This window comes from Corylus avellana, chromosome 11 (genome assembly GCF_965113065.1).
Source record: "Corylus avellana chromosome 11, dhCorAvel1.hap1.2, whole genome shotgun sequence".
Classification (NCBI taxonomy): domain Eukaryota; kingdom Viridiplantae; phylum Streptophyta; class Magnoliopsida; order Fagales; family Betulaceae; genus Corylus; species Corylus avellana.
Window position 1 is genome coordinate 5352602 of NC_142500.1, and position 27731 is coordinate 5380332.

The 27731-nt window shown below is 37.5% G+C and overlaps 1 protein-coding gene across 3 annotated transcripts; it reads left to right on the top strand.

The window, feature by feature from the left end:
- Window positions 1-2883: 2883 nt before the first annotated feature.
- On the top strand, window positions 2884-27673 carry LOC132165252 (Transducin family protein / WD-40 repeat family protein). 3 transcript variants are annotated; one of them, XM_059575736.2, is made up of 20 exons: window positions 2886-4102; window positions 5265-5751; window positions 6484-6571; window positions 7753-7934; window positions 8208-8344; window positions 12143-12209; window positions 13728-13896; window positions 14045-14159; window positions 15547-15622; window positions 15731-15913; window positions 16576-16736; window positions 20123-20228; window positions 20756-20960; window positions 21072-21358; window positions 21580-21701; window positions 24638-24782; window positions 24895-24987; window positions 25885-25958; window positions 26803-26856; window positions 26944-27672. In XM_059575736.2, exons 1-20 carry the CDS (start codon window positions 3099-3101, stop codon window positions 27242-27244), a joined length of 4056 nt encoding a protein of 1351 aa, XP_059431719.2. In that variant the 5' UTR covers window positions 2886-3098; the 3' UTR covers window positions 27245-27672. The 3 variants fall into 3 exon arrangements, with proteins under 3 accessions (XP_088368061.1, XP_059431719.2, XP_088368060.1); XM_088511934.1 differs by having other exon boundaries at window positions 26803-27673; XM_088511935.1 differs by lacking the exons at window positions 21580-21701; window positions 24895-24987; window positions 25885-25958; window positions 26803-26856; window positions 26944-27672 and having other exon boundaries at window positions 2884-4102; window positions 24638-24768.
- Window positions 27674-27731: the final 58 nt, after the last annotated feature.

Below are 27731 nucleotides of genomic sequence, written 5' to 3' on the forward strand. Positions count from 1 at the left end.
AAAGAATATCTTCAATCTGTACCTTCCAAAACCCAAAATCTTTGCCGTCGAACTTCTCGATTCCCATCTTTCCTTCTTCACCTGCCATCGCTCCCACTCGAACCAACAGCTCTGATACCAGTTGTTAGGAAATTAATCCTATTTCCCAAGACCCGTGAGATGTGAAAAATAAGAAGAATGCGGAATAACAAAGATTAGGCAATCACACACGACACAAAGATTTAAGTGGTTCGGCTTAACAAGCCTACATCCACTGGCGGAGACGACCCAGAGAAAATTCACTATCAAAAGATGAGTACAAGAATAGTAGAGAGAAAATCACTCAGATCCCAAAGCCCCAATACACCCAAATCTCACTATCACACAAGAAAGATTATTCCCAAAATAGAATACAAAAGACAGATGTACAAACTCTTCTTTTGCTGGAACGGATGGCGGCTGATCTCTATTTTCTTCTCTCACTCTGCAGCACCCTTTTTCTTCTAATCACTTGTTTTTGGCTCCTCCAAAAACCACCAAGAAGAAAACACCCTTGCTGCCCTTGTACCTCCTCTCAAATTCTCTCTTTTTTCTCCTCCCTTTGGTGCTTCACGTTTTTGGCACACACAAATTCACCTTGTGCTTTGTTCCTTATATAGAAGCTTTAACTCTCCTTTTACATGTTGGTCTAGGACTCCTACTATAAGTCAAACAAGGAGTCCAATAACACATAGGAGAAGGACTCCAAAACAAACTTGGACAAAAGTCTCCTAAACCCAAAAGGAGTAGAGAATTAGTGGGGCCCACGTGTGATGGGTGGCAAGTCACACCTAACAGAGAGCTGATTCAGCTTTGCCCAAGCGCTGTCCACTACACGACGATGGTGGCTCAACCATCGTGTTTCAATCTCTCTCTCAATCTTTCTCTCTTTTCAGTTCCCTCTCTACCTTGTGTAGAACATGGATGAAAGTTGAGACACACGTTGAAGATGGGAGTTTTGAGGTTTTGCAGAAAGAGGTTGCATTAAGAGAACAAGGGGGATGGCATACTGTGTTGTGACAGGAAAGAAAAAGAGTAAAGGCGTGTTGTGATAGGAGAGAGGATGCGTTTTTTATTTTTTATTTATTTTTCATCTATTTAATAAGCCTTTGGATCGCTACAATGGAACCCAATACTTTGGGTTCCACTATAGTGATCATAATGTTTAGGGCTCATTTAGAGAGTTTGCTGTGGGTGATTTTTTGTGATTTTTTTGACATTTTTCCTAAATTTATGGAAGAAAACCACATAGGGATGAAAATGCGGGTGGTTATTAACTGCCTGCTAACCGCCATTATTTTATATATATACTTATAACATGATCAATTGACCATTAAATCATAATTTTTTTTTAGAGAATTAAATCACAATTTAAGTATTAATGTATTATCACTATTATTTGTATGATTATATTATATGATCAATTGATTATTAAATCATATGATTTAAAAAGAACAAATTTTCCCTTTGCCATCAGGACACTTACATGTTTATAGAGTTACTATTCATATTTGACCAACCAAAGAGGTCAACGCTAAAAATATAACAAAAATTAATTACAAAGGTTCATCAATAAAAGGACAATAAAAAGAATGTTAGAGTAACCACCAATCTAGCCACTTGAGAGCATGATTGACTCGATGGCATGCTTAGGAAAAAAAAAAAAAACACCTCAAAATGGTACAATGGTCCACCATGATTCTACGGTATTGTCATTAATGCAAAGCATGCAAAGAATGACAAGACAAAATTAAAAAATAAAATAAAAGGGCATGCCACGACCCAAAGATAAAAGAGGATGTTTGATAATAAATCTGAAAAGTGTTTTTTCTTTATTGCTACTTTGCTAGGTTTGAAAAAGCTTTTTAATAGGAAAAATGTGAGAAGTGTAGGATCCATTAAGAAAATAATTTGGTTGTGTTTTTAAAGAATAAATATTAAACATGTTTATGTTTTCCAAAATACAAATAAATAGAGTGGGCTTTTCATTTATAAAAAACTAAAAAAAAAAAAAGTGGTTGTGTGACCACCTATTTTTGGATAAAATTTACATACCTTTCTCAAACTACTATCCAATTGACAATTTTTTTTTTTTTTTTTTTTTTCCAGTTATGACAATATTCTATTAAAACTACCAAAATTTGTCAATATTCCTTTCAATGACAAAAATACCCTTAAAAAAACCTATATATATATTTTAAAAAAACCAAGGTATGAAATTAAAATTTTGTATTTTTATTTTAAATAAAAAATTATTTATTAATTTTTTTTCTGTTTTTTTTTTTTTTCAAATTTATTGGAGTATTTTTTGTCTTATTGAAAAAAATTTATGATCATTTTTGTCTTTTTGCTGGCCTTGAGGGGATATTGTCAAATTTTTAGTAGTTTAAAGTTAGCATTGTCACAATTAAAAGTTTAAAAGGACATTATCAAATTGGGTGATAGTTTGAGGAGTATCTAAACTTTTCCTTTTATTTTTTTTAGTTTTGTAAATTTTAAGTAACAGCCACTCGACCATCTACAAAATATTCCTATAAGAAGAAATGATTTTTTTTTTAAAAAATTATATTTTATATTTTAAGTCATTATTAATAATTTTGAAAACAGAAAAAATCATTCATAAAGGATATAATAATACAATCATGTTATACATAAGACTAAGATTAACATATTTTTATCCTTAAACAAACCTTCATATACCACGTGGAATTTAAGAAAAAAAACCGCAGAAATTAATTTCCACAACAGACACGTTGTACTGAGTACTGACAGATGAATTAAAAGCAGCAGCCTAAATAAAAAAAATAAAATAAAGAAAATAAAAGAAAAAAAAAAAAAACAGTCCGACCCATAACAAGGAACTCGGAACGCACGACTCGTAAAAGCGAGCGCTCTTGTGTCTGAGCGAGTGCATTTTCCAAAGTAAAAAACCAACCGTTGAACGCACAACCCAGCGATCAAACCGGAAGTTCCCCCGGAGGGAAAAGTCAGACCAAATAAAAAGTAAAATAAAAACCTCTCCCAACCGTCAGAGTGATCTCTGTACACTCGGAATTGCGACGGCGACAGAAAAAGCGGCAATGTCGAGCCCAAGAGGAGCACCGGCAGCAGCCGGAGCAGCAGGCCTAGACTCGTGGGACTGCACGCTCCCGGGGCCGCCGAGCCGCAACAACTTTGGATCGGCGGACCTGAGCCCCTCGGGCCTCCTGGCCTTCGCCGCCGGCAGCTCCATATCCGTCGTCGACTCCCGCTCTCTCCAGCTCATTTCCACTATCCCCCTCCCCTCTCCCAGTCCCTCTAACTCCAATTCCCTCTCGCCATTCGTCACCTCTGTCCGCTGGACTCCTCTCCCCCTCCGCCGCGACCTCCTCTCCATGGAGCCCTCATCGTCCCATCTCCTCCTCGCCGCAGCCGACCGCCAGGGACGCATCTGCCTCCTCGATTTCCGCTCCCGATCCCCGCTTCTCTGGTTCGAGACGGACTCCGCATCGAAACCCGGCATCCAGGACCTCTGCTGGGTCCAGGCCCGGCCCGACTCCTGTCTCCTCGCAGCCATCAACGGGCCCTCCACTCTCTCCCTCTACAGCGCCTCCTCCGCCCGCTGCGTCTTCCAATACGACGCCGCGCCCGAGTTCCTCTCCTGCCTCCGCCGCGACCCCTTCGACTCCCGCCACTTCTGCGCCCTCGGCCTCAAGGGCTTCCTCTTATCCGTCAAGGTGCTGGGCGAGACCGAAGACGATATCGTCCTCAAGGAGCTACAGATCCCCACCGACTGCGCCGAATTGCAGAGACTGGAGAGAGATGCCACTGCCTCCGCCGCTGGCTCCAATTCCGCGTCCCCCGCCTCGGCAGTTTTCCCGCTGTACATGGCGAGGGTCGCGTTCTCGCCGCTGTGGAAGCACATTGTTTACGTGACGTTCCCGAGAGAATTAGTGGTATTTGATTTGAAGTACGAGACGGTGCTCTTCACCACGGCGCTGCCTCGTGGCTGCGGCAAGTTTCTCGACGTGTTGCCGGATCCGAATAAGGAGTTGCTCTATTGCGTTCACCTCGATGGGAAGCTCAGCACTTGGCGACGGAAAGAGTAAGTGTTAATTGGACCTTTGTTTCTCTGAAACTATGATTGTATTCTTCCGTTTTCTGATCTGCCATGCTTGAATTTTTGACATACCAATTTGGGCCATTATACATTGTTTGAAAGTCAAAGAATTTAGCTATGTATGAAAAATTCGTGGGTTTTACATTGAAGTGCAGTATAATTTAATAAGCATAACTTCTTACAATTCCGGAGATGGCTGGCTTAGTTTAATTTGCAACCGTATTGACTATTCATTGTTACCGGAACTTTTACTACTAAGTGTATGTTTTTCAGCAATGATTGAAAGAAGATTATCGTATAAGCTTAAAGAACCTCAAATACGTCTCATACCAGTTTAGTTCATTCAGCTGCCCATTGACTTCCCTTCTTGTTTTGGGTCTGGTAGTGGAGGAGTGAGGGGGCATTTGGTTCAATTGCAACTTCACCTCTTAGTTAGCAACCTGGGGAAGTTGGTTTTGCCTATGATTTTTTGCCCCCAAAATAACTAAAGGAGTTGTTGCATAAGATGGATCTTGGGCTAGAAGAGCTGTGTACTAGATTCCTGCCTTTCTTCGATGGGGAAACTTGCATTCCTTTAAAGGAGTCCAAGTTCCCTAAAGGAATAAACTTTAAGGCTTCTAGAAAGCTGTGTAATCCTAAAAATGTCGCAATTTCTATTGGTTAATTCCTTTGTCAGGACTTCGGGTTTCCTAAGGCATGGCTTTCTTAATGAATTTTTAGTTGGAAGTGTGTGGTTTTTGTGAAAATATTTTTGAGGTACTTACAGAAGCTCGAGCAGACATTGTGATTTTCCATGAGAGTAAGTTGGAGATTTCTGGCTAAGTTGGTTAAGGGCATCTTGGACGTGCAGAGTGGGCTCTTATCTTTAGGCTACTAGAGTTCTGAATGTATGCAGAGACTAGATGATGATATGTATGGTTACCATCACTGTTGGCAACGTTTTCTACTGCAATATCTTTACGTTAACAGGTGTATGCTTATCTCTGCAACTAGAAGGTTTTGAATCTTATAACAAGTTTTAATGCTTCCTTTCGGTTAAGTGTTTGAACTTAAGTTCTATATTCTCTTAACATAATTATAAGGTAGATTAGACCAGAAATGTTTTTTCTGGTCCCAAGGGAATATACTCACTTGTATATTGTCACAGAGGAGAGCAGGTGCTCATAATGTGCTCAATGGAAGAGTTGATTCCCTCAATTGGCACATCTGTCCCTTCTCCTTCAATTCTTGCTGCCACTATCTGCCAATCAGATTCTACCTTCGAAAATGTTGGCAGGCTCTATTCTGATGTACTTCATTCTCCTTCCCCGGATGTGGATTTTGACACTCCTTTTGATTTTTGTGATGAACCTCTTCTTGTTTCTAAGACACATTTAATCTCCATTTCTGATGATGGAAAAATATGGAACTGGCTCTTGACTGTTGAAGGAGCTGAAAGTATTCCGAAAGATGATACAAACTTGGGCTTGGTTGCTGATGTCAGTGAAGTGCCAGTTCCAGGGATCGATGCTAAGGTCGTAGTTTCTTCTTCTAGCGGACCTGCCATGGAAGCAAGTAAACAACCAGAGCGTATGGGTGGTCGCAGAAGCCGCCCATTAAGCTCTACCTCCAGCCTGGCAGATATGTTATTTAAGGTTTGGTTATAAGTATTTCCTCTCCGATCTTTTTTGCATAATTGTCAATGCTCTCACTTATTGCCTTTTTTTTTTCCTGGATGCTCTTACTTGTTGGCTGAAAGCAGTAACATTATTACTTTTTTAATGAATTGAAAGCAGTAACATTATGACACGATAAAGGGGAAAAAAAACCAATTCAGTATAAGCTCTCTCTCTCTTGTGTGAACACATACACACACGCACATGGAGTACTGAAGCTTTTTTTATTTTTTTATTTTTAATTTAATTTTATTTTATCAAAATCTGTTTCTCTTGGAGAGAGTGAAGAGAAAGTTGAAAAGTTGCGTGGCCAAAGACCATGCAATACAGGAGAACAATGTTCTGGAATTTCTGTGAACTGGACACATAATTTGTACCAAGTCTGACAGAATTTAATGAATGGTAGTTCATTACTTTTGATAATCTTCAGATATGTAGAAGTACTAGAATGGAGGTTACGGGTTGTCTGATTGATGATATGTTGATATGCACATGTTACTTTGTTGTGGTATAATCTGCCTATGGTGTTTGGAGTTTCTTTCTTTCTGTGTTCAAGATTGCAAGAGTGGACGTAGCACCTTTATTTTTCTTTTCTGGTGTTAGCCATTTATCCATTGAACAATGGCATACACTGCTGAATATCATTATTTTTGTTCTGAATATTTTCTTTACGTCATACATCTATACTTACGAGCCGTATCACTCATGCAGATTAGCTTAGTTGGACAGCTTCAACTTCTTTCTTCAACAGTGACCATGCTGGCCGTACCATCGCCTTCTTTAACAGCTACTTTGGCCCGTTAGTTTCCTAATGTCACTAATTTACTATATCTGTAATATTTCTACTTTTCCTAATTAGGAGTTAGCATCCATCGGAAGAAAATATATCTATATCCACACACACACACACGCACATATATATATATTTCGTGTACTCACCTCTGTTGGGTAAACCTTGAACCCGTCTAAAGCGCCCTATCTGGCGGGCTGGCCCCAAGAAATTGTCTGCACTCAAGGGGATTCGAACTTTAAATTTGATGGAAATGCCACCAAGACCAATGCCCTTACCACTTGAGCCAACCCCTTGAGGCTTATTGTTTGAATATTAACTAAATGATTAAATCATCAATTTCCTATCAGCTTATGCTTGTAGGATAAGTGGTAATTTAATATGTTATCAAAGCAGAGGTCACGAATTCACCCCTCATGTGTAGGGCCTTTCTTATTGAGGGGGAGTTTGAGCCCATACACAAGGAAGAATGTTATAATATTAATTAAATGATTGAATTCATCGATTTTAGCAATTTAAGCTTTTAGGATAATTGATAATTTAACATATTAAAATATTAATTAAATGATTAAATTAATCATTTTATTAGCTTAAGCTTTTGGGATAATTGATGATTTAACATGTTAGAATATTAATTAAATAATTAAATTTATCATTTTATTAGCTTAATCCTTTGGGGTAATTGATTGCTTAACATGGAATTAGAGTAAAGGTTCTGAGTTCGAACCTTGATTCCACAATTTACTCATTAGTTCAGTTAAATATTCAACATATTGGACCTCATTTGTCAAGGGAAAGTTTGAGTCCACAACGAGGGCGAGTGAAAATATTAGTTGAATAATTAAATTTAAAATTTCTTATTAGCTTAAACTTTTGGGATAAGTTGTGATTTAACATAGTATCAAAACAAAGGTTAGGAGTTTGAACCTTGGTCGTTATTTACTTTATATTTTAATTAAATGTTCCACATGTTGAGCCTCATTTCTTAAGGGGAATTTGAGCCCACATGTGGTGTGAGTGCTAGCATATTAATTAAATAGTTAGATCAGCCATTTCCTACTAGCTTATGTGTGTGCGCATGCACGTGTGTGCATTTATATATTATTTATGTACGTATATATGCACAACCATATACATACACAGATATATTGTTCTTTTTTAGGCTGATTAGTAGGATGACTTTATTGAAGGTGGGGGAAACTATCCTTCTGTAGCTGTTCCACTGGTTGCTCTGGGAACTCAAAGTGGGACAATTGATGTCATTGATGTTTCAGCTAATGCTGTTACTGCAAGTTTTTCTGTGCATAATGGAACAGTTAGAGGGTTACGGTGGCTTGGAAATTCTAGACTGGTCTCATTTTCTTACTCTCAGGTATATTACGTTTGATTTAGGATGTTATTTTTCGTTCAAATACATTGGTCCAACACCACCCTTCCCCCCCCACCCCCCCAAAAAAAAAAATTTCACATGCTTCCCCTTTGCCTTATTTATATTTATATTTTTTAATTTGCATGCATCGGTTCTGTGTTATTGTCAGGATCTTGGTTGTCAGTAGTTATATTCAGTTAGTGATTTTTTCTTCAAACATTTCCATTTCCATTATTACACTTAATGTTATTTGTACTGGCACTTCCGTTGATCCAGGTGAATGAAAAATCTGGAGGCTACATCAATAGGCTTGTTGTGACCTGTCTTAGAAGTGGTCTTAATAAAACGTTTCGGGTTTTACAAAAGCCAGAACGTGCACCTATAAGAGCTTTAAGGACTTCTTCATCTGGAAGGTTGACTTTCAACCATTGATTCTCATCTTTATTTTTATGCCTATCATTTAACATATATTGTATATCGTGTGCTTTCATTGGTCTCTCTGTGCATACAAAAGTAGACAAATATATTCAAACCTTGTCATTGGTAGCTTATAGGTGTTCTGATTAATCTGGTTTTTGACATTTTGGGTTCTAAAGTTATTCAATATGTATAACTTGATAAAAAATGGGGCCATAGCTGATGTATTGCAATGGAATACTTATATTTATGGGAAAATATAAATCTTGGCAACCCATGTTAACCATGTAGCTCGTGAAAGAGTTAACATAATAGTTGGCGTATTTTCGCATAGGTTATGTGAACACAGTGGAAGCTCTTTACTGGTTGTGAAGGTAAGGAGAAGGCTATTAAAATTCCAAAAGGGGTTCTAATCAATCCCATAGCATCAATGACAGTTTACCTAAGTGATGCAAGACAAGTAAATAAAGAGAACAATTAAAGAAACAACTTTGCAAAGATCAGAGTCACACTAATCTTACCCAAAGAATGATACTGGCGTCTCACCAATAGGAATAGAAAGGGAGTCTCACTTTGATGCAAAACAATGTAAGAAGAGAATAAAATTAAGCTTCAACGTAAGGCCCAAGTCTCACAAACGTCTGGCAAAGATGATAGAGGAGTCTCACCACTATTGATCTAGAGGATTCACACCTCACATTCCACAAGGATATCAGAAGAAAAAAAAAATCACTCTCATTATTGAAAAAAGACAATAAAATCCTTTTCATAAAAAAGAGTCATTGAGAACTAGATTCCTACTAAAAGTAACACATAACATTAGCTAAGACTAAACAACTGAAATGATAGACTCCTAACTAAATACTAAAACACAGCAATCCCTTTCTTACTGAGTTTTCCAGTCTCCATCAACCACCCCCCCCAACCCCCTTCTCTCTCTCTCTCTCTCTTAAAAGAATTCGACTCCAACAAGTTCTTGGCTTGATAGATCTCATATAAATCCGGATTCAGGCATTGCGTAAGAGTGGAGATTTGGTGGACAACTAGTAGTAAGATATCATCTCTCTGGGATTGAGAAATCTTCCACCTACGTAGGATTGTCCAGTTCTTGTACTCATAATTAACAACACACGTAATAATAAATCCCAAGAAAAGAACCTAGCTCTGATACCACTTTGATGTTGGACAAGAACAATTAAAGAAACAACTTTGCAAAGATCAGAGCTACAACAATCTTACACAAACAATGATACTAGCGTCTCACCAATAGGAATAGAAAGGGAGTCTCACTTTGATGCAGAACAATACAAGAAAAGAAAAAAATTAAGCTTCACTGTGAGGCCTGAGTCTCTCGAAGCTTTGGCAAAGATGATAGCGTAGTCTCACCACTATTGGTTTAGCGGAGTCACACCTCACATTTCACAAAGATATCAGAAGAAACCAAATCACTCTGTCATTATTGAAAAAAGAACAATAACATCATTTTATAAAAAAGGTATTCGACAACTAGATTCCTGCCAAAAGTAACACATAAAATTAGCTAAGACTCAACAACTAAAATGATAAATAACTGAAACGATAAACTCCTAATTAAATACTAAAACAGAGCAATCCCTTTTCTATTGAACGTTTGGGTGTCCATCACTAAGCCTGGGGTGGGGGAGGATTGAGAGTTGTTGCTGGAGCAGTTTTATGGGATTAGGTTGGAGGGTAAAGGACTTATGCTTGTTACATTGTTTGCCAACAATTATATTCCAGCTTATCTTGGTTGATGAAAACTGTAATTCTTTTCAAATTATAGTTTGAGTAGGTAGCTAGGAATATAAGCAGTGATACTTGAGTATGGATCGAAATGTAAATGTTGGGTATTTTCTACGTACAAATCTGGAACAAATTGCTCTAAGAAGGGCATAAAGAAAAAAAGAAAAAAAATTGAAATGTTGAGAAATGTTTTTTTTTTTTTTTTTGTTATAAGTAATCGAAATATCATTAAAAGCAAAAAGTTCAACTTGGGTACACAAGAAGTATACAAAAGAAACACCTAACTAGAAGGAGAAAAAAGAATAAGGAAATCATGAAAGCTAAGCACAAAGGGAGCTAAACACGTAGCTGTCCAAATATACAAAGTATTAAAAGATAAGGACATAAGCTCCGCCAATGTCCTCTCGTAGTCTTCGAAGCATATATCCATGCGTTCCCTCTAGATATACCACAAGAGACAAGAAGGCATCATTACAAGCTAGGACATATTTAGAAGGAGCTAACAATGAACAACCCTTTTTTAGAGGGGGACCACCATAGCTTGTCTTCTCTTATTCATCTTACTCTAACTGAGTACAACGAATTGTAAACGAGGTAAAGACATCCACCTGTCTATCATGAACCGCTCTGACAAAGCTTACGTTTCATTGATTGGAACTACTAGAAAGATCCAAGTGCGCCGTTGCGAAGCATCCTTAGCGCAAGCAATGCCAAATAAACCAAGAAAAGCCTTAAGGGCCTTGTCCCACACCATAGATAATGCCAATGATTAATCTTGGCGCCATCTCCCACCTTAAATTTGGCGTGACTTGAAAACGACCCCCAACATTTCCTAATATTTTTCCATAACCCCATCCCATAAGACTCGAGTAGTTTATTAGAATGCTATTCACCTCACGAACTGCCAGATTGAGAGTCTACCACACCTCTCCTCCACGCCTCTCTTATGCACATAACGCTAACACCAAAACCATTTCCCTAAGAGGGCACGATTAAACATCATTAAGTTTCGAACCCCCAACCCTCCCTTAGTGATTGGTGAACAAACCTTGGATCTGCTTAACAAGTGGATTTTGAACTCTTCTCCTATCCCACCCCATAATAAATCTCGATAAAAGCTTCTCTGTGCGTTTAGCAACACCCATAGGGAGAAGAAAGAGGGACAAGAAATACGTTGGCAAATTGAAAAGTGTGCTCTTAGACAAGCATATCATTTTCCAACTAGCAAACTGGCGCTCTATCTTTTCAATCACCCAATCCCAAATATACTTGGCCTTACAGGAGGCCTCCAACGAAAGACTAAGATACTTCAAAGGCAAAGAAGAAACACCGCAGACCAGAATGCCTGCCAACCCATCCACATTCTCCACATTAACCACCGGAACCAATTCTGACTTGGCCAGATTAATCTTCAAACTAGAGACAGCTTCAAAGCATAGAAATAAAGCACACAGAAAGTGAAGTTGGTCAGGCTTAGCCCCATAAAAAACCAAAGTGTCATATGCAAACAGCATATGTGAGATGTCAACCACACCAGAGTGCATAGAACCCATAGAAAATCTATAGAGAAGGCCCCAATTAACAGTGGTAGAAAGCATTCTACTTAAAGCCTCCATCACAATAACAAAGAGAAATGGCGACAAAGGAAAATGAATGTTGAGAAATGTTGGAGAACTTTTGGCAAGTGTGGTTATTTTCTTTCAGAGCAGCAGTTAATATGCCATGTTTATTTAGTAAGGACTGACGATGATTCACTAAAGAATGTTTCCAGTACTTACTATAGCTGTATAGAGTAGATATAATTTATCAGTACTTACTATAGCTTCATTGAAAAAGTTCTCATAGCGAATTTTTTATTGATATTCTTTAATTTGTACTGCCTGTTTTCATGGAGCTTAAATTTCTTTGAGATTTTACTTCATAAAGTGTAGCTCTTCTCTTTCTTGAATGTTCCTGTGCTTGATTTTTGGTGTTTGTAACTTCATCTGCAGTTTAAGGTAACATTCTCTCATATCATGTTAACAAACTTGCAGGTATCTTCTAATTTTGTTCCGTGATGCACCTGTAGAGGTTTGGGCAATGACGAAAACTCCCATTATGGTAATCTGTCAGCTACCTTTTCTTTCCCCATTCCTACTTTAAATATTTTCAAATAATTGAAATTGTCATCTATGGACTATGGGACTAGAGGACCATGGGTTTATGTCCATGAGCTTATACAATTCCCGCAACTACTTTTGTTTGTGAAAAGATATCTATTTTGTAATTTTCTTTGGAAGATTTGATGTATGAATGACATGGACCTAGTGTATGAGGGCACTAATATCATTTGGTTGTGATATTTATTACCTATTACATCCAAGGCTTTCTTCTTCCTAAGAGATACGCTTCACAAAATAGCAAGTGGAGTCACAATAGCAGGAAAGTCAAGATTTGTTTAGACTGAAAGATTAATATTTTCTTGTTTTTATACGAATGAAGGATGTATATCTCACAGTCACAGGATTTTGCTTTATATATTTCATCTTTGGGGTCAACATGGGTGGGTGAGAGGTGGATGTGTAAAGTCATTGCTGGATTCTTTAGCCAAGGGTGTTAAAAGTGTTTCTACTTTTCATTTCTTTTCTTTGTTTTTAACTAACAATTAGACCCTTTTCAACATTTTGACATTAATGGATTTTACGTAATTTTTTTAAGTATGTGCCTTTTAGACCTTTTAAACCTGTATAATATAGAGATTACTTATCCAAAAAAAAACCCTTTATAATCTAGAGAGAAACATGGATTTTGATGTATGAAACATCTGTAAGGTGTCATGTCAATTGGTCTGCGATACATGTACCTGTGAGTGTGGCTAGATAGCAAAAGGATTAGGTAATTGCTTGTTTATCTTGTGGCTCTTGTTTTCAGATAGAGTTGGAGTGGCTCTCACAGTTCTCGGGATGAGTTCATTAGATTTCATAAAATTTATGTTATAATATGGTCTTATTAGGTTTCAAGTGACCTAATTAAAATTTTATGATAAAAATTTTAGAACCAAGTTTGGAACATGTCATCCTAAGCACCCATCTATTTTCCAGTTTGTTAATTTTTTTCTTTTTTTCTTTTTTATTTTTCCCTATTATGCCTGGCCCTGAAAATTCCGTCTGGATTGCTTGGATGTTTCTGAATCTAATATCAGAGTGTGTTTATTTACTTATCCTCTGTCATTGAGAATGCCTTGTGGACTAAAAAATTTATCTTATGGATTCCATTTATATTTTTCTGCTGATTGTGCCAAGGAAGTTTTAATGCTTACATATGTATCATACTTTCTGTCTTCACATATCTTGTACACGTTCATCTAATACATTGAAAAGGTGTTAGGTAGGTGTTTGTTTATAATAATTTATTATTTTATTGTTATTTATAATTTATTTCCTCATGATATTTACATTGCTTTCAATTTTATTTTTTTATTTTTAAAAAAATTCCTAATCTAAAACCAGTTAAATATTTGCAGTTTAGATAAAATATGTACGTGTATTGATTTGTGGACATGCGCACACATCTATCAATGTTGGTTAAGACTATTAATTTCTGAGTTAGATATTTACTATACTTTATATCTCCATGTAGCTTAGATCATTAGCTCTTCCATTTACGGTATTGGAATGGACTCTTCCGACAGTTCCAAGGCCTGTTCAAAATGGTTCTTCTAGGCAATCATCATTATTGTCTGGAGATCGTACAGTTGTGGCATCAGATGGGGCTTCTACGCCATCAACGACATCATCTGCAGATTCTAGTGAGCATCTTTAGTTGAAATGCTTACATATTTCTTACGGTGTTTCTTTTTCAGCTGCAAAGATGTAGATAGTATCTGGTCTATGTAATTGCTTTTGTTTTTCTTGGATAATTAATTGTATGTAAATGAAGGTAACTTTAATATGCAGAGGCAGTGAGCTCCGATGGATCTCAAGATGACACATCCGAAAGTTTCGCATTTGCTCTTGTAAATGGCGCACTTGGAGTTTTTGAGGTTCATGGGCGAAGGATCCGAGACTTCAGGTATAATAATTCTTAAGTGTGAATAGGTGCACTTAGAGTCTGTATCTTTGCATTCGGTCTACATGTTAGTTATCTGAATATGTATGATTTTTAGGCCTTGAGGAGGGCGAATCCTCAAAGGGGGGTGTTTTGGCAAGGATAGGGGATGGAGAGAATGGTGAGGTGGGGGTTGAGGGCTATTCCGAGTTTGTGCTTAGTGCGATGGGAGCTGTTCCCATTATGGGGTTGTCTTTTGGGGGCGACGAGAAAAGACTTACGGATCTTTTTTCTGTCATTGAAGAGGGTTGGTATCTTGAAGATGGGGTCTCTGCTTCTAAACCTAAGGGGAAGAGGGAGCTTAAAATTTTGGAATACTCCCTTAATTTTCATGCTGGAGGCAGTGGCTCTAGTCCGCTTAAAGGCAGGACTGTTTTGCGGGTTTAGGGCTTCTTTGGGGTTTAGGGGTTTGTTCTGTGGGTTTAGGGCTTCTTTGGGTTTTAGGGTTCTTTATTGGGATCTTTTGTCTCTTTCTTTTTTCCTGTGTTCTCTTGTATACTTCCTGTGTACTAGAGTTGCGCCCCTTTGCGCTTTTGATATACAACATTACTCCAAAAAATAAAAAAATGTATGATTTTTTACGTTTCTTCTCTATTTATTTTTCTGGGAAGTATGAATAGATGATGATTTTTGGATTGCCAGGTGGTTCATATAGAAACGGCTGTGCTATAGGTTAACATTCTGTTGGCTGCAGTTCTGCAACTTTAAGAAATCAAATTCCTTGTTTTCTGGAAGCAACTATCACACATTGGGGCAGCATGTCTCATAATGAAAAATTTTGTCGCTCTTTGAAAGCCTTGGCCATATTTATTTTCAATAGTTTAGCTGTGCTGAATCACTGTCTGATTCATCTTACATTCGTGGATTTCTCCTAATATGTATGTATTCTTTGAAAGGGATGTCTGCGCCCTTGTCTGAGTCCTTGTTATTACTTTGCAAGTCAGGATTTGAAGTGGTTGCGCTTGAACCTGCACTTGTACCATCCATGCATTTGGCAGCATCCTTGTTGCATATAGTTTTTCTGTTGTCCAAAGATGAATATGGAGATTGAATATGATAGCTATAAAAAAAATTTCTGTTTGTTATGTTCCCTTTGGTTGGGATATTGGTATCAATTCTTTTCAATAGTTCTTATTCTACTCATGCATAGTTTCCTTATACTTTGATTCTTTTTTTTAAAAAACAAAATTATCTTATAGTTCTTAATACCCTTCCAACAGTTTTTTTATATCAATGAAATGACATATTAAACATTGGTTTGAATTGACTACCTATGTTGCATACATTTACATAAATTTATGATTTGGTCTGTTTTTATATCTCATAGAGGTTATTTGTTACTTGTCTCTAGACCAAAATGGCCTTCTTCCTCCTTTGTATCTTCTGATGGATTGATTACAGCCATGGCCTACCGCTTGCCTCATGTGGTATGCATCATATCTTTTGGAATTGTTTGATCTCATTGGTAGTCTAAGGAAATTGATCATTCCAATAGATATATCTACTGAGTGGCAGCTGCTTAATTCATTTTTCAGGTTATGGGGGACAGGTCGGGGAACATACGGTGGTGGGATGTAACAACTGGATATTCTTCCTCATTTAACACTCATAGAGAAGGAATCCGGCGGATCAAATTCTCACCTGTAGTTACCGGAGACCGTAGCCGAGGGCGTATTGCTGTACTATTTTATGATAACACATTTTCTGTATTTGATCTTGTGAGTATGAAAGATGAGATTGTTAATTTTGTTTCCTTCTTCAATTTGTGATTTGATGTTGTTATACTGCACTATTGATAGGTGTAATGCATATTTTGTATTTCTTGTTCTGGCGAAACAGCCAAACTATAGAAAGGTCCCCAACTCCACAAACTCAAACTCGCACACATAACAGGTCCAATGTCATACCTCCACCTTGCGAAAGTGGAGAAGTACTACTCAGCCACAGGGCCAGTTTTCTATGTATTATAGTTGGTGATTTGCAATCTTGAGATTACCAAATGGAGCTAATACCATGCATAATTCTTATAAGCCACTTGAATAGGAAAGATTCATTGTGCATGTTAGTATACTTCTTTGGCCTATTTTCCATGTAATTTAGGTAACAAATGAACTGCAACTTCTCTGACGTGCTGACAACTCTTTTTGTCCATGTAGTATGCGTTTTCTAAAATTTGGTCACTAGTAGTGCATTTTGTATGTACTTTCTTCAGACTCTTGTTGAGTTCTTAGCTGGACAATTTTCAAAATCCAGCATGTACATGCTGCATATTCTGTTGAATGATGTAAATTTTGTTTTGTTTAAATAAATTACTTTTTGAGGATTCTTCTTCTGTTTGATCCTGTTTGATCCTGATTCTCTTCATGTTTCTCAAATGCAGGATTCTCAGGACCCATTAGCCAATTCTCTTTTACAACCTCAATTTCCAGGGACCCTTGTACTGGAGCTTGACTGGTTGCCTTTGCGAACTGAAAAAAATGACCCTATGGTATTGTGCATTGCTGGAGCTGATAGTAGCTTTCGCCTTGTTGAGGTTAATATGTATGTGCCAGAACTGTTTTTGAGTTTTTGGATTCTTTTCTATGTCCTTATTGTTTTTATATGCTTAAGAATGTCAAGATTATATCTTTGATATGTCAAGAGTAATTGTAACCAAGATTTTTTTTTTTTTTTTTTATTATTTTTTTTTTATAAGTAATCAAGATTTCATTAAAGGATGTTCTTGATGAGATCTGGCTGAGTTTAGATGGTGCTCTGTTATGGCTCTGGTTAGAGTAGAAGGTGTGGAAGGTTTTGAGTGGCTAATAATCAGAGCACTGATGATGATGATGCCCATGAGAGTGACATTAACATGCGTATTCTGTTTATGATAAGGAAGAAAGGCAATTACAATTTTAAGACACTTAGACCTATTATGGAGAATCTCACATTGCTACAGTGCCTCGCTGCACATGTTTTGGTGTCAAATTGGGTCCTTATGTAATTTCTGCAGCCTATGATATGGTACTGGTTCTAAAACAATTGAGTAAAGAGCTGAAACTGCTTTGATCTCTTATATGTCAGGAAAGCAAAACAAAGCACTAAAACATTACTCATTCTCAAGAGCAAAATTGATTCTATTCAATAAATAATTTTCTATATACTTATAAAAAATAATTTTCTATATTCAACAACTTATTCACCATTTTGAACAAGTATTGTTCCAAATAAGAATGATAGTTGTTGGATTTCGTTTCCACACCATTTTCTACGGTGATCATTTCCTTGAAGGATTTTTCATCCTTTTTGTTCCTGCTTTTCAGTTTCTATAGAAAAATAATTCGTGAGAACATTCTTTAAGTGTACGTATCTCTTTGGTGTGTTTCTTTGTTTTGGTGAACGGCACTCCGACAGGCTTCTCTAGCAGCTCTCGTTGCTTAGGACAGGAAGACCCTTTGTCTCCGTTGTTTGTCATTGTTATGGAGGCCTTCAGCAAAATGATCTCCGCTATAGTGAATGGGGGTTTCCTTTTAGGATTCTCTGTGGGGTCTAGGAATGTTGGTGGGCTTAACATCTTCCATCTCCTGTTTGCGGATCACACTTCAAGTTTTTTGCAGGGCAAACCCTGGCCTCTTCCGTTATTTGTGTTGTTTGTTCATATGTTTTGAAGCTGTCTTAGGTTTGAAGATCAGTCTAGCTAAATCAGATTTTAGTCCCTGTCGGTAATGTCAGTAATGTAGAAGCCTTGGCTCACATTTTGGGTTGTAGGGTTTCTTCCTTGCCTTTGAAGTATCTTGGTCTTCCACTGGGAGCTCTTTTTAAGGCCAGGTCTATATGGGATGGCATTATTGAGAAGATAGAGTGTCACTTAGCCAGTTGTAAGAGATTGTATTTGTCAAAGGTGGTAGGATTACTTTAAAGAGCAGCTTGTCAAATTTGCTTACCTAATTCTTGTCTCTTTTCTCCATCCCTGTTGGCGTTGCCAATTGCATTGAGAAGTTACAAAGGGATTTCTAATGGGCCAGGTGGCATTGGTGAAGAGTTCAAATTTTACTTGGTAAGTTTATCCTGTTTCTCCGATTTTGGAAGGGGGGCTGGGGGTAAGAAAGTTGAGTTTGTTTAACCGAGCCCTCTTGAGAAAGTAGTTATAGCGTTATGCTTTTAAGAGAGAGGCTTTGTCGTGAGCGATAGTAGATTGTAAATATGTCGTCTTGTGGGTTGGATGGAGTTCTTGTGAGGTTAATTGATCGTATAGGGTTGAGCTTTGGAAGTTTATCGGAAAGGGTTGGGGGGGGAGGGGGTTCTCTAGACACACTAGACTCGAGGTGTCATCTTGTGGGTTGGATGGTGTTCTTGTGAGGTTAATCGATCGTATAGGGTTGAGCTTTGGAAGTTTATCAGAAAGGGTTGGGGGGGGGGGGGGGGGGGGTTCTCTAGACACACTAGACTCGAGGTGGGGGATGGATTTAAAATTTGATTCTAGCGTGATGTGTCGTGTGGGAAGCAAACCCTTACGGTAGCTTTTCCTGAGTTATTTAGTATAAGTCACTTCAAAGATGCTTTTGCAGTATATCATTTACAGCTTGCTAGTGACTCATCAATGGAATATCAATTTTATCTGAGCGGCACAAGATTGAAAGGTAGATTTCTTTACCACGTTCTTCGATGTTTTGAACTCCATGAGACTAAGACGGGGTGAAGAAGACAAGTTGTGTTGGGCTCCTTTGGAGAGAGGGTTGTTTGATGTTCAATTGTTTTATAATGCCCTTACCACCCATGATAGTGACCTTTTCCCTTGGAGGAGAGTATTTGGCAGAATAAGGTTTCCTCGAGAGTGGTATTCGTTACTTAGTTGGTCGTTTTAGAGAAGATCCTAACCATGGACAATTTAAGAAAACAAAATTTAATAGTAGTAAATTGGTGTTATATGTGGAAGAAGAGGGAGGAATTTGTAGATCACCTCCTACTCCATTGCGAGACTGCTTATGCCTTTTGGAGTTCCATCTTTGACCTTTACAGGTTAAAGATAGAACTACGTTCTTCGATGTTTTGTACTCCATGAGACTAAGACGGGGTGAAGAAGACAAGTTGTGTTGGGCTCCTTTGGAGAGAGGGTTGTTTGATGTTCAATTGTTTTATAGTGCCCTTACCACCCATGATAGTGACCTTTTCCCTTGGAGGAGAGTATTTGGCAGAATAAGGTTTCCTTGAGAGTGGTGTTCGTTACTTAGTTGGTCGCTTTAGAGAAGATCCTAACCATGGACAATTTAAGAAAACAAAATTTAATAGTAGTAAATTGGTGTTGTATGTGGAAGAAGAGGGAGGAATTTGTAGATCACCTCCTACTCTATTGCGAGACTGCTTATGCCTTTTGGAGTTCTATCTTTGACCTTCATAGGTTAAAGTAGGTTATGCCTCAGAGAGTAGGGGATCTCTTTGCATGTTGGAGAGGGCAGTGAGGTTCTTCTCCAAAGGTAGCCGAGTGGAAGATGATCCCGTCTTGCTTGATGTGGTGTATCTGGAGAGAAATAAATGATTGTAGCTTTGAGGATTGAGAGATATCAGTGGTGGATCTAAAGACCTTACTCAAAACTCTTCACCAGTGGACAGCTGCCTATAATTGTCTTCATATTTCTAGTTATCATGATTTTTTTTTTTCTCTTTTCTTTTTCTCTGATTAGATGTCTCTCTTGTCTACTTCCTTTGGATTTGGGTTTCACCCTCTCGTTTTTGCATCTATGTGCCTAACCATTTGGTTTTCTTTAAGGTAACATAATTATTTGAAAAGTGCCAACTATCAGATTTGGAAGTGTTGTCATATTTAACTGGTGGATTAGTTTTCAATAAATATTGATATATCTAATGTCATTCTAGCTGGAAATTGATAGCTTGTCATGAATATGGTAATGTTTTGTGCTTTGCTAACTTCTTTCTTCTTTTTCATGCAGAAATGACAAAAAACTTGTTTATGGACCCCAGTCAAGAAATATTAAAGAGAGATTCCGGCCAATGCCTATATGTTCTCCTATTCTACTTCCTACACCACATGCCCTGGTAATAATCATACTGTGTTCCCACTTTACTTCTTGATTCAATGTGTCAAAACAATATCATATACATTCCTATTCTGGTTGAGATGTGAATGGTGGATCATGTAGCTTTATATATCTGGCAGGTTAATGACAAAGGTACAAGGAGAGTTGTACCATTTTAAGAAGCAAACCAAAAGAAATAGGACAATCAATGAATAGTTTTTCTCTTCTTAATAAAATTGACATGCATATCTCATTAGCAGGTATATATATATATATATATATTTTTTTTTTTTCCTTTTCAACTTCCCTTCCGGTTTCAGGAAGAGAGAGAGAGAGAGAGAGAGAGAGAGAGAGAGAGAGCTGCTGAAAAGGTTTCCATCTCATTTATTTATTCTGCAGGGGCAGAAACATGTTAGAGAAAATGCTGTGGTCTTGACACCAAATGCAAATTTTGCTTTGTCTCAAATAAAATCATAATTTAGAGAAGGAGAATGGATGCCCAGTTCTTGTGACTCACTGAATTTCTTTGTTAATTTTTCACTACAGGCACTGCGAATGATATTGCAATTGGGGGTAAAGTCCTCATGGTTTAATACTAGCAGTACAACTATGGAGAAAAGGCCTCACCTAATTCCTGGAACCACTTCATACACAGGAGATCTTCGCAGTTACATGATTGAGTTACCACCTGTTGGTGACTCTGTGGTGCCAGAGATGCTCCTAAAAGTTTTAGAACCTTATCGAAAAGAAGGTGATCATTTGTCTTACATGTGGTGTTTCTAATTATGAAGAACTATGCAATTGAGCTTTTGATACTAGTATTTGCCTTTTCTTACCTGTTACCAATGTTTCCTTGTCCAAGGCTGCATACTTGATGATGAGAGGGCCAAATTATATGCTAAGGTGGTGAATGAGGGTTGTGCTGCAAGGTTTGCCTTTGCAGCTGCGATTTTTGGTGAATCTTCTGAAGCACTTTTCTGGCTACAGTTGCCTCATGCTCTCAAATATTTGATAAACAAGTCAGTAAACAAGTCTGCACAAAAAGCCCATGTAGCAGCATCAAATTCAGAGCTTGATGACACAGCTATGCTGAAGAGGATAACATCAAAGGACAGATCAATGCCAGGAACAGGGAAGAAGGATGCACTTGTAAGTCATTTTGTGTATTATCCATTGTATAACTATTTTCGGCTTTTTTAGAGTATTGTAGTCTTCTTTCAAAGCATACATGGCGTTACAGATTTTAGTTAGGTTTCTACCTGATATATCTACTGCAGCTTGTCATCTTCTAAATCTCAAACAACTTTGACAGTTGTTTCTTACATTATAAGTTCTGATATTCTCTATCATAAATTGTGCTATCTGGTCAGAGTCAGGGTCAACTTAGGTTGATGGCATTTGAGCAAGAAGAGCTGTGGGAAACTGCTAATGAGCGTTTGCCATGGCATGAGAAATTAGAGGGAGAAGAGGCTATTCAGAATCGTGTACATGAGTGAGTGCTCCATAAGTTTTTTATATTTTTTTTTCACTTGTGCCGGTTAACATTTATGCTGAATAATCATGAGTTCTATGTAATGCTAATACAAGTTACTTAAACTTGTTACTCTATGTTCAACCTAATCATGGGCCAGATGGTCTGCCCAGTGCATGAGAGCCCGTCCTCGTTTGGACAGGATTCAGCTCACATTTAAGGTCTAATAAGCAGGACTAGACTTAAAAATTACACTTGATTAATCTTTGGGCCAGACCATGGCTAGGAGCTTAGAAAGCCAGCCTAGTCCAAGTAGAAGCCTCAAGTGTTACCCTTCCTTTTGTTAATTAAAAAAAAAAAAAAAAAAAAGTTTATCTGGCCAACCAAGGACATCTGCACAGATTTCTTTGGATGGTAGCTATATGCTTGGTTTTGGACAGATAACTTGGAGCCACAGCTATATGCTTGGTTTAATCATGAAGAAATGTTTTGTAACCAATGCCAAAAATGGCTTTGTAGGGTTCACCTATCCAAATTATGGACATTCAATTTCATGTGAGGTAGCCTCGCATGGACATATTCTTAGTGATGATTTCTTGATCAGTTTTTAATACAACACTTAGGTATACTGTCTAGAGAAAATTATATTTTTGTCTAAAAACCACCACTACTTTTGTGCAACACCACCAAGAAAGTTCACATCTTGGATATATGACTCTAAATTATCAAAGCATATCATAACATTACTAGTTTTTCGAAGAAATTAAAGATCAAGGACCTCACAAACGTTGTGTGCCATTGGCTATGATGATAAAGCATGGGGTTGTCTTTGCCATAGTAAATAAAAGAAGAGATCCTTTCAGGATCTTTGAGAACACCATGAGTCTGGCCAGAACCCAACTGTTTATGATCCACATAGGAGTCTGTATTCTATCTTTTTCAACACATCAGACATTAAATGTTGAAACCAGAGGGATAGCTTAAGAGGATTTTAATGATGCTTCCCTGAAGTTTATCCTCAGTGATGCAATTTGACATTAAGGTCACATTTGGTAGATAGGACTGGGTCTAGGAAAGGCTATTCTGTTGCAATTTGACAATAAGAATAGCTATTTCGTTGTTTGGTCTCCTTATTATTCCTAGGAATAACCATTCCACAAGAATGGCTATTCCGCATTTTGAGTAATAGCTATTCATTCCCAAAAGGAGAGGGAAATAGCCTTGAAATTTGTCCAAAAAAACCATTGTTTTTTTTTTAAAAAAAAAAAATAATATATATATATGAAAAAAGAAAAAAGAAAAAGAAAATGTGTTCCATGGGTGGCTGACCACTCCTTGTGCCAATCGGGGGTGGTCGTGATGGGTGGCCGACCACCCCTTGTGCCAATCGGGCGTAGTCGTGCCAGCCACTGAACAATTCCCTCTTCTTCTTTTTCTTGCCCAATATATATATATTTTGGGAAACAAAAAAGTTGGAGTTAAGGTATTTTAGGAAATTTGGGAAAAATATGATTAAGTTTCAGTTAAAAAATTGGTCATTCTTTTGTTGTCACCAAACAAAAGAATAAGAATGATCATTTCATTCCAGCTTCTTGTATTTTTAGTAATACTTATTCTTATTCCTAAGGAATCACCATTCAGTACCAAACATAGCCTAAATGTTGAAACCAGAGGGATAGCATTAGAGGATTCCAAATGAAAATAGTAACCATTTCATGACTCATCTTTCACAATAATGCTTCCCTGAAGTTTATCTTGAGTGAAAGCAATAATCTCTGAAGTGACTTTGCATCAAGGTCCTTGCTGCTAAACATAGAGCTGAACCCGTATCTCTATGGCAGAGATGCACTTTTTCAAGTAACCATATCTTTAAATCTTTCTCCTTTCCGGAGAAAATCATGCATATCAACTTCAGTTATATGAGCTTCCTATTGGCTGCCTTAACTTGAGTAGTTAGTAAGACCATGCATATACTGGCCAATTACGATCACTCGCTATGCTACAAGGATATGCTTCATGTGGACATATATCTCAAGGATAGATCAATGCTTGCCTATGAATACCATCTGCTGTCCCCCCAATCTGCCAACACACATTCTAAAATAAAAATGAAAAAAAGAAGAAAGCAGAATTCTAGGCTGTTAGTATATTTGGATAGGTGTTTTTGATTTTTCATTTGAAAAAGTGTTTTAACATGACATAAAGGTGAGAAATGTTATTCAGTGGTTGAGAAGTGTTATTTGGTGAGGTCCACATTTGAGAAAATGATTTCTATGGAATACACTCTCAAAAACACATACGGATGTAGAGCTGACTCGTAAACCCTTTTTTTTTTTTTTTTTTTTCAAAAAGTGGTTGTGTTGCCACCCTCAGTGGAGGAGGGGTGCTGCCACCCCTCTCCTCCATTGAGGGGTGGCCGCACAACACCTGTTAAAAAAAATTGATTAAAAAGTTAAGCACCTGTTTTCTCAAAATATTCCTGCAAGAAGTTGTAACAAGTTTCATAAAAGGTGCTTTGCGTTTTGAGTTGTTTGTTAATGTATTTGAGAAATGTGTGCTTTTCAAACTGTAAACAGAAAACAATTGGAGTGACAAACATAGCCTTGGACTTCCTAAATTTATCAGGCCATGCTTCCTGTTTGCATGAGCTTCTTTGTGCTGTGTCCACTGGCTTCGAGAATTTCAGCAAATAACAATCTGAAATAAAAGGGGCCTTGTCCTTCTACTGACATTGGATATGTGCAAATTAAGTTAAATGTTAAGATAATCAACATCCCTCTTTAAAGGTAATAGCTCTGTTCCCATGACATGCAGGTCCTTTTACACACATGACAATTACATTCTTCTACAAATAGTGAATTGTCTAACCTCATATTACTTCTAGCTTGTCTCAGTTAGGCTCCTGCATTTTAGTTGGAGATCCTTATCTTCTGATACTTGTACTCCTTGATGATCAGGCTTGTCTCGGTTGGAAAGTTGGAAGCGGCAGTTAGTTTATTACTTTCCACTCCTCCAGAGAGCCCTTACTTCTATGCAAATGCTCTACGTGCAGTTGCTCTTTCTTCTGCTGTGTCAAGGTCTCTTCTTGAACTTGCTGTTAAGGTGAGTATTTTATGCTTCTGTTCAGTATCAAATCAGAAGTGGTGATGGAAATCAAAATGGTATAATTTTCCACATATTTTAGTTACTAATTTACTGCCATATTATCAATTAGGTTGTTGCAGCCAACATGGTCAGGACTGATAGGTCACTGTCGGGCACTCATCTTCTCTGCGCTGTTGGAAGGTATCAGGAAGCTTGTTCTCAGGTTAGGATCTCTGTCTTGTAGGAATTTTTCTCTAGTCATTTTCCATATGTTTAGAACTAGTAGTAAAAGTTGCCTTTGATTTCAGAAGCATGCAACTCTTTTTTCTTTTTTTCTTTTTTCAAAGCTTGTGGTTGGGCTCTAAAGATATATTCATAAAACTTTGCAGAATGTTGGCCTTGTTTGAAGGATCATTTTTCCCCCCTCTTCTCCACACCTTTTACATTAGTTGGATTGTTTAAATTCGAGAAAGACCTTACAAATGGAGACATTTTCATCTGGAAAAAAGGAACATGAGCATAAAATAGCTAAATACCTAAGATGGGAAGACCCTGCATCCCTGTGTACCCTAGATTTATCCAATTAAGTGCCTGAATTTGGCATATAAGAGAAACATGACAGTTAAATTGTTAAATGATAGAACAATCCATAGAAATCTATGTACATCATGGTGCTTCATCATTCATGAGTGGGAGTTGATCCTGTTTGTCATTGATGTGTTAATACAGAAAGTAAGTGTCAGTTTTTTAAATATTCATAATGTCTGATGCTATTGGATATAGAATTAGACAACTTAGATGACAATTAGTGATAACAAGTTGACAATTAGTGATGCAATCATACTGGTGTCCCTAGCTATGAGGTGATACCGTACACTTTTATAAACACGCATTTGCTTAGCTAAACAGAGTCAAAAAATTAAAAAAGATAGAGCAGAATATGAAGCACGCCTGCAGGTTAAGGAAAGATTCTTGCAACTAGGGAACAGAGATGAATTTTTCATAATTTGTTGGGTGCAAGGAAAATGCTATTATTTCCAAACTACAAGCACAATTAGAATTGGACAACATGCTACACTTTGTTTTGGCTTGACATATAATCATATAATCTCTTATACAGCTACAAGATGCTGGATGCTGGACAGATGCTGCAACTTTAGCTGCTACACATTTGAAGGGGTCTGATTATTCAAGGTTTTCTTTTTTCTTTTTTGATTTGTAATTTAATCTGATCATTGAAAAATGCAAGTTTGCTTTTCTGTCATGCATATTGTTTTTCTTTATCTTATTAATCATTTTTCCTTTCATGCTCTATTGCTTACTCCTTGTGGTAGCTCGATATGTGGATTCATTTGATATCACAGGCTTGTCTACCAGTTTAGTGACATGGCCTTTGACTAGATGAGTTCAAAACTAGTTCCTTGACGTTATTGTGATCTTTCTCTAATTTTAATCCTAGTAGTTATCTCAAACATTCCCCTCCCACTCATGGGGGCCATCAAAACCCAAAATCAAGCACCTCTGTAGTTTATGGATAAGATATTTCATCATACATGCAGGAGTAAGCTTTTTTCCCTTTTTAATTGATTCCCGGCCTTTGTTTTAATAAAGAAGCCTGATTTTTTTTTTCTTCTGTAACATCTTTTAGTGGTATATGGTGTAACGTGAGTATCTCAGCCCTTTGCTACCACATTTCATGATTTGATAGTGTCAGTAGGGTAGACAAACAATTAAGAGTCATCTCTAGAATTTGCCCTACTCTTGCTTATTACATTTAAGCATTCAAATATAGATGCTTTGCGCCAAGAAACAATATCTTTATAAGTGAAACAGGACCCTAGGGATTCCCCCGCCCCTTTCTGGCTTCTTGTGCTACAATTTCTGAAGGCGTTTCGGCTTTTAAATGTTGATTCTCATTGAAAAATGAACTACCATATATTCTAAAATTCAAATTCTAATTTTAGTTTTTATATTTTTCATTGAGAAGATTGTTGAGTGCCCTAGTATCCTCTCCTGAATCTATTTATTGTTTATCCAGGGTGTTACAAAGGTGGGCTGAGCATGTTCTTCACGCAGAACACAACCTTTGGAGGTATGACCATTTTTCTTCTGCAACTCTCCTTATCATATTATTCTCTCATCTGACTTGTTCTGAGCTGCTTGATATGGCCAAATGCAGGGCTTTGATATTGTATGTTGCAGCTGGTGCACTTCAAGAGGTATTGGTAGCGCTTCGTGAGGCACAGCAACCAGACACAGCCGCCATGTTCATCCTCGCTTGTCGTGAAATCCATGCAGAAATAATTGCTGATTTAGGAAATTCAGATGATGAATCAAGTTCTTTGACAAAGGATAAGCTGCACAGCTTACCTGGCTTGGACCCAGAGAATGAAGACGTTATAGCAGTAAGTGAATTTTATGGGCAATACCAGAGAAAATTGGTGCACCTGTGCATGGACTCTCAACCATTCTCCGACTGAAAGATCTGGGCATCGCCCTAAGCCTCCAAGTTTCTCCTTCTTTCAAGTATGTTTGCTGAAAAACTGGCGAACTTGTTATCTGCTGGATTCACTATCAAAAAGATGACTCGGTACTATAATCGGCAGTTGGCAGTGGATGATCTTGAGATTCGCTAGCCAGTGTATCAAGTTCATATGCTAATGCTGAAAATTTAACTGACTGGTTTCTGGCAAAGCCTTTTATTTTTATTTTTTGGTGTGTAAAAAGTGTTACAGGAAGGTTGATTAGAGTGTTGTAACTGTTGTAGAAAATTTTGTAGGCAAAGAAACAGTATATGGCTGGTAGGAATGCTTAGTGATATCATTTTTTTCACAGAAAAATTCGGTGTTACTCCTCGAGTCTGAACAAGACGACATTAAATATTTTAATTATATCATTTTTTTTTAACAGAAAACTCGAATGGTATTATTTGATTTTGAACCAGACTACATCAAATCGTAAATTCCT